Below are 14,668 nucleotides of genomic sequence, written 5' to 3' on the forward strand. Positions count from 1 at the left end.
GTATTTGAGATTGTCGTGAAACAAACCTTAAGAATTTTGGGTGCGAAGCTCCGTATTACAGGTCGTTCTGTTTGTCTGTCTGTATGTGGCATCCGGCGATAACTTTCGAACGGATTGTCCGATTTTGATGGATCTCATTTTAAAATGCTCTCGTTTTCTTTTACCAGACACCTATTGTTTTGGTTGCCACATGACAAGGGGAATTTTCCCGAATTCAAGTACTTGTTCTTACTTTGAGCGTAGGCGTGTGAAAGCTACGATAACTTTCGAATGAATTGTCCGATTTTAAAGGGGATTGGTCTAAATGCATATGTCAGGTATCCGTTGCTCTTGGTTACTTTACGATATTTGATTTTGTACATAAGATGCCGTGCGGCTCTGGGACATTACCAACCTGAGATTCAATGCGTACCTGGGAGAAGGGGGGGGGGGTGCGAAGCGTGGCGCCGACAACACCACATTCATCTACGACTGAGATCAAGAAAGTTTGGAGAATTAATTCCACACTCCCTATATGCCCTCATGGCATGGTGCTATGCACAAGGGAGAACTTTACAAATGACAGAACGGAGACTAAGGGAAAATGAAATGGAATGAAATCTTCAAGTTTAATGACCTACTATTATGTCTGTTAGGCGAAGAAAGAAGGACAATTAAGGCAAGTGAATGATGGAATAATTGGTGGAATAAGAATGTGGGAGTAAACGGGAGTACGCCGAGAAAACCCACAGACAAAATGTTGTTCGCCAAAAACTTACTTGGTCGGGGATCGAACCAGGGATGGACAAAAGGGATGAAGGGGAAAGGGGAGAAAAATATACATGTTCTGACTTACATTTCAATGGCTCTGATTCAATTTCCATATCAAATTAAAATAACTTCCGATCAGTTCTGAAGGGAAAAAAAAAGAAGAAAGAAAAACATTATTTCCTCAAGAGTTCACTCAGCTGCTTCGTAGTGCAGTAAATGAAGCTCAAATTTTAACGAAGAAAGGAAAAAATTAGTAACAAGCTGAAAATTGGTACAGATATTGGGAATGACGTTGTAAACAACATACTAAAAGTCCCCTGAAATCCCAGGTGACCTTCGCCGCCATATTGGGAAATGACCGCTGGAAGTGTCAAATGAACAATACCCAGATAAAAATAGCAATATCTTCGCTATGGTTGAACATAAAGAGATAAACTTAGTGTCATTTTATAGAACATAGATAACACAATATTTTTTAAAGAGAAACAATTTTTCATAAAACGCATACTTTTAGAACTATTTCGCTCTAAATTCTGAAATTCCGAAAAATACCGTCAAACTGATTTAAAACTTTATTGAGCTTAGGAAGTAATTATTAAGAAATTAAAATTTGTCATAGATGTTGATCAAGATTATTTAAATGACATACTAAAATCCCACAACTTCTTCGTTCGGCATAGTGGAAAATGTCCAAATGTCCGAAATAATTGAAAGATAATATTTCGTTAAGTGAAATACAAAATCTGGACCGTGCTAAATATTTGAGAAACTGTATATGCAGTCGAACCGAAGTCAATTGGGATCAATGGTAGTGCGAGGGGGAAACATTATGACGTGTTTAAGGTTGTCCTCCGCCATCTTGGTGACAGCCATCTTGCAATCAACTTGTTTATTTTAAAAGGCAACATGGTCGTGTGACATATTAAACAACATCCTCGTTCGAAGAGAAACCAAATTGTAAGGTTATTTTTCCAAAACCTTCAACAGTTTTCCAAATCTATTTTTCCGAAACTTCAATCTTTTCATATTTCTTTCATTATCTGCCTCTTTAAGGCTAAGAGGTAACACTGTGGAATCTTAATTTGTTTAAAATATATCTGGGAGAAAATTGCCAACTCTTCTCGAGATACCTAGCTGCTTAACACGACTTTTCCCTCTTTTTATTACATAACCAGTATTATTCCTTTAATACGTCATCACCTCCCATACGCTGTCAACAATCTGTTGTTCGCTACGTGGGAGGGGGGAAAAGGGGTACTTGGTAACTCAGTGGTAGTATGCAATTACAAGGAGACTTACTTTCGATCCGCGACCAAGTAAATTTGTGATGAAGAACATTGCTTTTTTTTTGCGATGGACACTCCCGTTTTCTCACGAATCCTCATTGCATGAATTCTTCCAAAATCATAAAGTATTATTAATGTTTGTTTTCTTTAGCACCCAGGTCATGATTGTTGATCATGAACCTGCTGATCTAATGATTTTATTTAATTTCATTTTCTCCATTACTTTCAGTCCCTATTGTGGCTATGCAACCACGCTCAACATACTAAAATTTCTTCGCCATCTTAATCCTTTTCAAGCAATCGATGGTCTGTCAACGACTTTTTGTTACTTACTGAAACGCCGTTTCATCGGCCATGAATCGGATCCATCTTTTCTCAAGAATACGCGGAAACCCTCACTTCTTGTCGGGGACTCCCTTGGGCCTTCAGTAAATGATTCAGAACCCTTTAGTTTTGGATAGAGCAGATTACAAATCTCAGACAATACCCTGCCGCGTCAACTCAATTGTTAATGGATTTGGAGATATTCGCCCACAAATACAATTTTCCCCGGTTTTGGACAGCCCTAGATCTGAAACTATGCACTTCTGACCACAGGTCCATATGAACTTTCTTTTTTATTTGAATATGAGGGATCACCTGTTTCAGTTCGTCGATCTAGTTTATTAACACCCTGTATATATAGGGTAGACCACTTATCTTGATACGCCTTGTAACTTTTAAACTAATGAATAAAATAGTCTGAAATTCTGTACCATACAAATATCATAGATTACATAATCTGTGATACCACACGGTTAGCAGTGTTCTTAATCCAACATCAAATTTTATTTTTTCTAATGGCACTACATCAGGTTATTGCAGATTTGAAATCTACATGTAAAACGAAAACATATAATACCATACCTGTCATACAGTATCACAAACTTTTGCAAACTTAGGACGCAACAGTATCACAAACTTTTTTCCCTCTCCAGCAGTAATAATGGGAACGAAACAAACAGGGCAAGGCACATCCAAAGAACTTTACTGTCTAATGCTATAATCGTGACACGACAGATTTTGAATCAATACCAACAAGGTTTGAAAGGATTGAAAATCTGATTTTTTTTTAAAACCCTTTATTTAGAAAAACTGCTTAGATAAGTATCTCATTCACTTGCATAGATGTCCCTCAATTAATGTGAAGATTATGAAGATTATAATATTGTTTACAGCAAGTTCATATCTGAAACTGTTCTAGAGTTGTGATCAAAACTGATAAACTTTGCAATATTGCTTAAAATTACTCAATTCCAAGAATTTATGGTGATTACACTTACCAAAAAACTATTTTTGTATTGCCATCAAGGTAAAAAAAAATGTTTCGATGGTTCCCACAAATACAACATTTTAAGCAATATATCAAATTTTACAATTTTTCATATCAAATAAGTGGTTTCAGATCTCATATTCCTGTAAACGGCATTATGATCTTTATTTCAATTCAAACCATCCATTTAATTCGGTATTACGTATCTAAACACTTTTCGAAATAAAGCCTTTTGAAAAAAATAAACTTTTCACTTTCTTGTAGCTAGTGTTTCTACTTGTTCGAAACATGTCACTCTCTCTCTCTCTCTCTCTCTCTCTCTCTCTCTCTCTCTCTCTATATATATATATATATATATATATATATATATATATATATATATATATATATATATATATATATACATGGTGTTTCGAAAGTCCCCTGACAGGGTAACTCTATTATTACCAGAGTTACAATAAAATGTAAGAAGGAAACCGTCTCCAAATATGATTTCAATCTGAATTGAAAGATTTTTTTTTAATCGGTGAGTCGTTTGGGCTGTGCACTCTATGCGCCCAATGTTAAATGAGAATGCAACGTTGCAATTTACCTGGACCTACAACATAAGTGAATGAAGTAACTGTCTTTTACGCTAACATGTCCATAGACAGTCCCCATTTCAAACAGTAACTTCACTCACTTATGTTGTGGGTGTTCAGGTAAATGTCAACGTTGTATTTTCATTTAACATTGGGCGCATAAAGAGTGTACAGCCCAAACGGATCGTCCCATTTAAAAAATTCTTTCACTTTAGATTGAAAACGTCATATTTGGAGACGGTTTCCCCTCTTACATTTTCTAACAGTTTGCGAGTATGGGCATTATATATACAGGGTGGTCGTGCATCAATGACGGAAAATTCGGGAGATGAATCTACAGGTAAAAATAAGCAAAAAATGTCATATGAACATTGGGTGAATGCGACTTTGCTTGGACGCTATAGGCGTCTGAAATGTCACCTTCCGAGGCGGCAATTTGCAATATCGCAAGAACGGAGAGAAATATGAATGTCGGGTCAAAAGTTATCAAAGGAAACCCCATCCGAAGAATCCAATTATGCACAAGTGATGGCGAAACAGTGGCGGCGCTAGAGGTAGGCACAAAGAAAGTGAGTGAAACATGGAAAAAAAGTGAACAATTTACACTGAAAAATTGTAGGAGGGGATGTTATTTGGAACATGCAGCAACAAATGTTAATGAACAAAGACAACAATGGCTTCGCTGTAGGGACACTATGGGAGGCGGAATATAGGAATAAAGTATCTTTGTAACGGAAAGAAATAGGAATGTCGGGTAAGAAGATTCCAAAGGAACACCCATCCGAAGAATCCAATTATGCATAAGTGACGGCGAAACAGTGGCGACCCAAGGGGTACAAAGAAAGTGAGTGAAACGCTGAGAAAAGTCCTAGCACAGATGTTGTTCTCGGATGAGGCATTCATACGGGATGGCATCACAAATTTTTGCAATGACTATCGATGGACACTCAACAACCCACATGCAATTGTACAGAGGAAGCATCATCAGCGTTTCCAATTCCATGTGTTGGCTGGTATTATTGATGACGACGTTGTGAAACAACACTTCTTACCACAGCGATTGAACGCAAGCAATATCGTATCTTCAGTTTCTGACCTAGGGCCTACCTATTCTACTTAAAGACGTGCCATTGAGGACACGACAATGTATGTGGTTTATGCATGGTGGCGTCTCTTCCCATTCATGTCCCACTATTCATGCATATCTGAACGAAAAGTTTCCACGCAAGTAGATAGATCGTGGAAGCAAAGGAGTATGACCCTCACGTTCACCCGATCTGAATACCCTAGATTTTTCCTGTGGTGTTACGTGAAGAGTCTCGTGTATACACGGCCCGTGCATGGCATTGAAGATCTTCGCTAGCGTGTATGAGCTACATTTGCCACACTACGGCAAACTCCAGCGTTATTGCCAAAAGTCAGAGAATCCTTACGCCATCGTGTAACTGTCTGACTCGAAAAACAAGGAGGACATATTGAACACCTTCTTTAAGACAGCATTATGTTGACCTCGGTAAGTACAATACCCCTTGTTTTTACAATACACTGGGCCTCATCTTCCGTACGTGTTTTGTACGATTTGCACGTATCATCACTAAGAGTGTTTAACAGTTTTTTTGTAGCTTCCATGAGCCGTCACTGTTCCCAGTACTTGCGCATAACTGAATTCTTTGGATGGGATTTCCTTTGATATCTTTTGACCCGACATTACTATTTCTTTCCGTTACAATGATACTGTGTTCCTACATTCCGCCTCCCATAGTGTCCCTACAGCGGAGCCATTGTTGCCTTTGTTCATTGACATTTGTTGCTCCATGTTCCAAATAACATCCCCTCCTACAATTTTTCAGTATAAATTGTTCACTTTTCTCCATGTTTCATTCATTTTCTGTGTGCCTCCCTCTAGCGCCGCACTGTTTCACCATCACTTATGCATAATTGGATTTTTCGGATGGTGTTTGCTTTGATAACTTTTGACCCGACATTCATATTTCTCTCCGTTCGTGCGATATTGTAAATTGCCGCCTCGGAAGGTGACATTTCAAACGCCTTTAGCGTCCAAACGAAGCTGCATTCACCCAATGTTTATATGACATTTTTTGCTTATTTTTACCTGTAGATTCATCTCCCGAATTTTCCGTCATTGATGCACGACCACCCATATATATATTAGGGTGTCTCTTATTTTGGGTAATTTCGTGTTGCGAAACGCACACCCCCAAATGTATTCTATGTGACCGTAAACACGCATTGCTGAAATATTAGCTCTCTACGAGAACGTTAACCCGTGCCGACTTGACGACGAAGTCATGAAATTTACGTTTCCACATTATAATACAATTTAAAATTTTCAACCGTGATAACGGAGAAACTGAAAGAGACAGAGAAACGAAACTTTGCACGAAGCAACTAGAGAAAGGACGACATCTGCCCGTTTATTGACGAACATCACCGGATGAACAGTGTTGTCAACTCAAGAATAAGTTATGTTCTTGTAAATCGAATAATCTAAATTGGATATCATCGTTGGAAGCAACAATGAAAATAAAGACAAAAGAGATCTTAAACGTAATCAGTGTTGCAAACTTTTTGAGAAATACCGTGAAATATGTGCTGAATGCAAACACTGTTAGCGCATATAGGAAGTGAAGTACTAACGTTTTGTATACCTTAAATTAAATAGCAACAAGAACTATTTACGCTGATTCTAGGTCTAGAAGGGTCCACGGAACAGTGTTGCCATTAACAGAAGAGAAAATTGAGTTTGGAAAAGGTACAGTAACTTGGGAAAGGCCACTAGTGCTGAATGATTTAAAACCTATGATGCAAGGCGGTAGAGCATGAAGAGTAGTACCGTGGTTATGAGAGATCGATAAGTCACGTACTGAACGAGATATTCGTTATCTTGTTAAAGCTGAGAAGTAAGATTTGTAAAACATGGTAACATTGCATAGCAGTGGTTTTTTACTCTTGACGTCATCATCGTTATCAGTGATCTCGAAAACCCACGGGTACATAAACCCATGCAAATTTCACGCTGTATTCATATTTTAACTAGGTTGTTAGGATTTCAACTTAATGTATTATTGTACCTTTTCCAAACTCAATTTTCTCTTCTGTTAATTGCAACACTGTTCCGAGGACCCTTCTAGACCTAGAGTCAGCGTAAATAGTTCTTGTTACTATTTAATTTAAGGTGTACAAAACGGTAGTACCTCAGTTCCTATATGCGCTAACGGTGTTTGCATTCAGCACATGTTTCACGTTGTTTCTCAAAAAGTTTGCAACACTGATTACGTTTAAGATCTCTTTTGTCTTTATTTTCATTGTTGCTTCCAATGATGATATCCCATTTAGGTCATTCGATTTACAAGAACATAACTTTCTCTTGAGTTAGCAACACTGTTCATCCGGTGATGTTCGTCAATAAACGGGCAGATGTCCTTTCTCTAGTTGCTTCGTGCAAAGTTTCGTTTCTCTGTCTCTTTTAGTTTCTCCGTTATCACGGTTGGAAATTCAAAATTATATTATAATGTGGAAACGTAAACTTCATGACTTCGTCGTCAAGTCGGCACGGGTTAACGTTCTCGTAGAGAGTGTTATGTGTGTGTGTGTGTGAGAGAGAGAGAGAGAGAGTGTGTGTGTGTGTGTGTGTGTGTGTGTGTGTGTGTGTGTGTGTGTGTGTGTGTGTGTGTGTGTGTGTGTGTGTGTGTGAGAGAGAGAGAGAGAGAGAGAGAGAGTGTCTATCAAGAAAAAGTGCTGTAATAATCATACATGTTATCTTATTGATCGTGCGGTAAACTAACTAGCGAAATTCCCAATTTGAGAAATGATATCTAATGCATGAGATTACTGTATTTATATTTATCTCTCTCTCTCTCTCTCTCTCTCTCTCTCATATATATATATATATATATCCCCACACAATAAAATTCTGAAATCAGATATGATTTAAGGTAATATAATTCTCATATGTATAAATCGGTATGTATGGTGGATATATACCGCTTTGGATGACGATTGTTTAAAGGAACACATCTGCAATTCTCCGAAATGACAAAGAGACCCAAAGCAGTTTTCGTTTGTATGAATGGATATATATATATATATATATATAATTAGCGATCAATGGGAGAAAACCAAAGATAGAAGAAAGCGTGACATAGTAACTTATAAAGATATTTGCAGTTTTTGTACAAAAATGTCCTTCTGTGTCATTCTTTTAAAAGGTCAAGTACACTCATCACCCAACAAAAACTTAATAGCAGAGTGGCTGGTCGTTGAAGTTTACTGGTTCGGTCCCATCGTAAGATAAAATGAGCTTATAATATATACATGTGCGGTCCTTAATACACGTTTCTAGAAAATATTGAATTGTAGTGACGACCTTCACTTCCGAGTTGGAGGGAAAAATAGCCAAGGGTGGAAAAACCCACCAGCAGGGCGAAACCTGAGTCATACTCAAATTATTACTCATACCATGAAAAAACTTAATTAATAGCAGTTTAGGCTACCTGAATAATCTGAAATGAGGGGCATTCATGGGTTTTAAGACAATAAGGGTTCAGGTTTAAATGGTTTCTAACAGATGAAACAAGTGAAGTGAAGCTGAATGTCTATACTTCTACTCAGAAGCGGCGTTAGGCATAGGCGAAGTAGGCAACCGCCTAGGGCCCCGCATCAACACTTGTAAGAAAAAAATACCCTTATTCTTAATTTTAAAGGAAGATGTGTTTAACATGCCGCTCTCTTTATAGCGAAAAATAAGTTAGGAAAAGTGTATCCTAATTTAGAGGTGGCTTTGCGGGTTATTCTGACTATGCCTGTGTCGGTAGCATCAGCAGAAAGAAGATTTTTGCGTTTGAAACTTGCTACCTCCAAAAGTTCGTCCCCCAATTACTAATTCACCATTCCACGTTTAAAGGAATCATCCCGAGAACCGAACTTGTGTCCACAGATTAAAAGCGGCTCATTTAACATCTGTGTGCACCCAGGAGGAATAGCATAGTTGAATAAAACAGAAAAATAAATAAATGAGCCCCCAAAATCTCTCTCTCTAAAAGTAATGTACCGAGACCGGTTTAGATGTATCAGATCTAAACAAAACTGCACCACATTAAAACAACAATCAAATAGGTAGATCAAAAAAAAAAAATCCTAATGGGAAGTTAATATAAGAAAGGATTACGCCCAAGGATTAACTGATAATAAATCTTAATTCATATTAATAAAAAAAATTCGCATCGTTTATTTCGAAGAAAAGAATCCTGCCCTTTATAGGAGAGAACCATTTATCGCGCATATCTCCCAAAATTGGCCGTAGAATACTAAACGAATTATTTTAACGAAAAAATTAGATAAGTCTAATTTCGCCTCCTACGTGAGGTGTCAAACGGGATTTGAACCCCTAGCCTCTCCTCCCTCTAAAGGAGTGGCGTGGCCCCAAAGCCAGCTAAAAAAAAAAAAAAAAAAAAAAACGGTTCAGCGACTTAATTCGCATCCCCCTTCACACAACCCTCTTGCTGTGTGGTACAGTATAAGACCAACAATCTCCGTAGCCCCCCAGACTCTCTTCCTCTTAAGAGAGTTGTGGTCTGAAATTATGTCAAACTATACTTTTTGCATCACGGCGATACAGTCCTCTTGCTGTACCATGTCAATCTGTAGCCGCCTCTTCGACCGAGAATTCCAGAAAAGAGATCCCGTCCCCTCGTTGGACAGAACCCTAACCATCTACCTCTTTAGACGGTCGAGCTGGAATCCTCCCCCACCTATGATTCTCCTGCTCTTATATAGAAGATACAACCAACGGTCACCAGCAGGGCCGGATTTAGCATTTTGGCGCCCCTAGGCCCAATAATTTTTTCCGCCCCCTAGTCTGGTTAAAGTTACTTTCCTAAAAACCTTTATTAAAAAATTATATCAGGCCTATATGTTAATTGCTTAAACACCACTCCACGATGCAATTTTATCACTGCAAGTTTTTTGAGGAATTTACTTGGTTCTGGGCTTAACAAAATACCGTTAATGTATTAACAAAAGATTGGTGAATAACTTTGGTTTTGTTCAATTTAGCCATTTGGGCAAATAAATAAAAAAAACTCTGTAGTAAAAAATAAGTAAATAAGTAAAAAAAAAAAACAGCAGTCGTGTAGAGAATGTAAGAAGGGATAATGTGAAACAGCTAACTTTAACATATTTTTGTAATTGATTTTAAAAAGTCAGGCTAATAAAGCATTCTGATTTTGAAAGAATGCTTTATTAGCCTGACTTTTTAAAATCAATTCAAAAAATATGTTAAGTTGTGTTTTTTATTTTTATTTCTAGATGTTTTTTAATTTTTTTCTCTCAGCCGTGCGCCCCCTGGGAGCTTGCGCCCATAGGCCCGGGCCTACCGGGCCTATTGGGAAATCCGGCCCTGGTCACCAGCCAGACGCTTGGTTTAAATATTTTAAATTAACGAACAAAAAATATAAACGGGCAAGATTAGCGTTCGTTTCTGGCTCTCCCCTAAGTGAGCTGTCAAAAAAAAAAAAAAAAATCCTGTTGGGAAAAGAAGGAAACTGCTGTTAGTTAACAAGCCATAGAAACAAAATTATACAAAGACAAGAATAAAAATATAGATTATATGAACTGTAATAATAATTTACCCGGCCGGGATTTCTCTTTAAATCTATATTAACTGATAATACAATACACAAGAATAATAAACAAGGTAATATATACAAATATAAATAGCAGCTCCCTAAGAGGGGACTGCAAACTGACTAAAACATACTTGCGGTCGACAATGAGTCAGGACAGACTTTCTTCATTAGCTATATTATCTATCAAAAACGACATATCTAGCAGTATTGATATGACAGAAGCGATCCAGGTATTCAGCAGCAGGAAATTTCGTAAAGTTCCCATTTAGATAAGTTTAGCAATTTTTAAATATCCTTTATGAATCTAATTTGAAGAATCTCTCTGTAGACAGAATCAAAGGTGTTCTCCCAGTTTTTTTAAAACATACTGTCGTTATAATTCAAAGTATACTCAATAACTGCCGAAGAAATTCTCCACAATAGAAAAGACAAACAAGAAAAATCGAACGATTATGATAACGAGCTCTATGAGGTGAAGATAACACAAACAAATGATGATGCTTGAATGAATGGAAACTGATCTAATTTTGTTGAAATTACGATGTAAATATTTCTTCGTAATTACTGTATATATATATATATATATATATAATTCTGGATTAGTGTTTGTAATATTATTTACTTTTGAATATATAAGTGCAAAAACACAACTCCATAATCTTAACCCTAAAGTGCATATTCGAAAGTGATTTTGCCATCTTATTAAAATAATATAAAAAAAAAATCTTCCTTTAAAAAAAAAGTTATGACATGCAAGTGAATGCGATATTTTGGAAAACAACAAGAAATGAAAGACTTTTTATCAAAAAACTGCTTTGTATAAATCTTATTCGTATAAAAGGACTAGGAAGATCTTGGCTGAAAACGTTTCCCTAGAACAGTAGGAAGAGAGACAAGATGGATGATTAAATAGAATAAATGTAAGTTTCTACTTAAGTGTATTTGTATGTGTAAACACATGTTAGTAGCTTTATTTAAATATTGCGTGTTATTATTAAGAACATGTTGGGTTTCGCCTAGAACTTATACAACCCCAGCAGATCCTTCCGAAACCAAAACTTGCGGGTACGCACCTGTTGTTAAACACACGTTCTCCATTGCCTGGAACTTAAGCAGCCAGGGACGGTTTTTTAGGGGGCCTCGCATTAGGGTCTCGCCTAGGGCCTTGCGAAACCTAACGCCGCCTCTGCTTATACTACTTAAGAATCATTAGCAAGTATTTTGTTTTCATAAGAATAGTAGTTTCAGCTAACTAGACGCTAATAAGAATAATTATTTCCTTGATACATACCTCACCAGCTCCTTGAAAAAGAAATGTATGATCAGAGAGTTTTGTACCCGTAACTCGTAGTGAGGCCAGAAGTCCTGCTACAACAACACTTGCAGTTCCCTGAATATCATCATTGAAAGTGCAATATTTATTTCTGTATTTTTCCAAAAATCGGAATGCATTATGGTTTCCAAAATCTTCAAACTGAAAGATACAATAGGTGCAAAACTCATTTTACAACTTTCAGTAGTTATCTATTAACCAAAACTGAACAAAAGTGTATAAGTAGAATTTGGAGTTCAGTTAATTATAAAGAACGCTCCATTCGTTCTATTCCTAATTACGAAGGTTATGATTTTTTAAGATAATTTCACATAGGAAAACAGGAAGAGAAAATGTGCTAAAGCAAGGTGAACAACGATCGAACAGACGATTTATTTCTCAACAATTTTCACAACTGACATCGTATCTAATCGGAAGTATCTCAATCTAAACTACATACTACTCTGTAAATTATATATATATATATATATATATATATATATATATATATATATATATATATATAAACTACCTACCTCTCCATAATGACTGTATGTATTGTAATAATTTGTGTAGGTAGAGACAATGACAGTCCGGGATTCCAGTCCTTCACCTATTTTATTTTACAAAATGTTACAGAATAGTCTTTGTGTCTACAAAGTTTTTTAGTATCTTAAATCTTCCTTACGTCCAGAGAGGTGAAGCAAGGAATATCTTATACGGGAACCCCTTCACTCCAAGCAGCCTCCAAGGGTTTTAGGCAGGGTAGAGCCTCTTCGTCCAATGCGATCGCCAGAGCTGTTATGGGTTAGCGATCACTGGGCAACTGATGCCTCCGTCTTCTTTGGCTTCCCTTTTATAGGCCATTTTCAGGTGGCTTGATGGCTCGCTCCTCTTCGGTTCCCTTCGTGGTGTTCTTCGTGTCTTCCTGGTTTTGTGTATCGTCTGCTGCTTATAAGTAATAGCACGTGTCGCTTGTAAACATGAGCTCACGCTGTAATGTGGGGATCCTTACAATATATACGTATATATATGTATACGAGGTGTGGCTAGAAAAAAACCGGACTGATGCTACAAAATCTTTTATTGGACATTTTGCACAATAGGAACCCTATCACCTTCAAAGTACTTCCCTTCACGATCCTTATAGCGTTCTATACGATTCTTTCATTGTTGGAAGCAGTGTTGCCAGTCATTTTTTGAAATCATGTTCATGATATCCGTCACTTTTCTTTTCACAGCCTATAGTGTCTCAAATCTGGCTCCTTTCAGGGCTGACTTCACAGTGGGGAATAAAAAGAATCACACGGAGCAAGATCCGGCGAATATGACGGGTGATCTAACACTGGAATGCCATGTTTAGCCCAAAATGTCTTAACTGATAGGTCCGTATGGACAGGAGAATTGTCTTGGTGCAGAATTCATGACTTCGTTTGCCGCGAATCAGGTCGTCATCTTCTTACTCGCTCACGATAATAATGTTGGTCAGAACATCAAGATAATAATTTTGGTTTACAGTTTGACACTCGGAACCCAATGAACGTACACGATCCCACAGATGTCGAAAAAAAAACAATCATCATGGCTTTGAATTTCGACTTGCTCATTCGAGCTTTCTTCTGGCGTGGTGAACTCGGGCTCTCCCAATGCATTGATTGGCGCTTTGTTTCAGGATCGTACGTGAAAAACCACGATTCATCATACGTAATCACTTTGTCTAAGAATGTAGGATCCTTTTCAATGCTTGTCAAAATGTTAGTACAAATATTTACTCGATCTTCCTTCTGTTCCGATGTCAGGTTTCTTGGCACCAATTCTGAACACACTTTACTCATGTTCAAATTCTCATGTAAAATTTGACGAATGCTTTCTTTGTCTATTCCTGTGATGTCAGCAACGGCACTAATGCTCAACCGACGGTCTTTTCGAATCACATCACTCACTTTTTGAATGTTCGTTTCCGCTTGTGTGCGTGATACGCAATAATCTCCGTACACCGATTTTAACATATCGTACGTTTCTGTTGTGAATTTTCCCAGCTTGCGCAGAAACTTCACATTAGGACGCTGTTCCATTTTAACACTCAGCATTTTTCCAACGGAGCACAGACGTACGTTCCGCTTTGTACAAAGACCACACCAAAACTGATTGATCTGCATCCAGGGCAGTCTGTCATTCAGTAGGCAGGGTATCGTACTATAGAATTATGCATTGCTTTACCTTCATGTACACGTTGTTTGCCAGTAGCTAAACCAATCCGGTATTTTTCCAGCCATATCTCGTATATATATATATATATATATATATATATATATATATATATATATATATATATATAACGCTTTCCAAGTCTTGACTGGAAGACCAATTGGAAAACGACCCTTAGGAAGACCTAGGCGCAGATGGGAGGACAATATTAAAATGGATCTCACAGAAATAGGAATACAAAGTAGAAACTGGGTCCAGTTGGCTAAGGATAGAAGTCAGTGGAGAGCTTCTGTGCACGCGGCGTTGACCCTCCGCGTTCCATAGGCCATATTATATATATATATATATATATATATATATAATAAATAACCATCTCTCTATGATAAATATACATGTACTACTAGTTAACGAATTTCAACTTTTTGTCTGCCAAATGAACGAAAGTATGCAATCTACATCCTACTTAAATCTACATTCCTGCACACGAAAATGAAAATAAAACTGCCCTAACATGAAACGTTTTTGTGAAGGAAGCGAGTTAGATTCTAGTGAGAACTAAAACTTACTTAACT

General features: G+C 37.3%; 1 protein-coding gene across 2 annotated transcripts in view; it reads right to left on the reverse strand.

Moving 5' to 3' along the window:
- Positions 1-14,668, reverse strand: part of Men-b (NADP-dependent malic enzyme b, mitochondrial) — a 1,138,140-nt gene that overhangs the window by 407,801 nt on the left and 715,671 nt on the right. For both annotated transcript variants that reach the window (XM_081728616.1, XM_081728617.1), the window contains one exon: positions 11,868-12,050. In XM_081728616.1, the coding sequence (XP_081584742.1) occupies positions 11,868-12,050 (183 nt within the window). The remainder of the gene's footprint in view (positions 1-11,867; positions 12,051-14,668) is intronic.

This window comes from Thermobia domestica, chromosome 10 (genome assembly GCF_964235325.1).
Source record: "Thermobia domestica chromosome 10, izTheDome1.hap1.1, whole genome shotgun sequence".
Classification (NCBI taxonomy): domain Eukaryota; kingdom Metazoa; phylum Arthropoda; class Insecta; order Zygentoma; family Lepismatidae; genus Thermobia; species Thermobia domestica.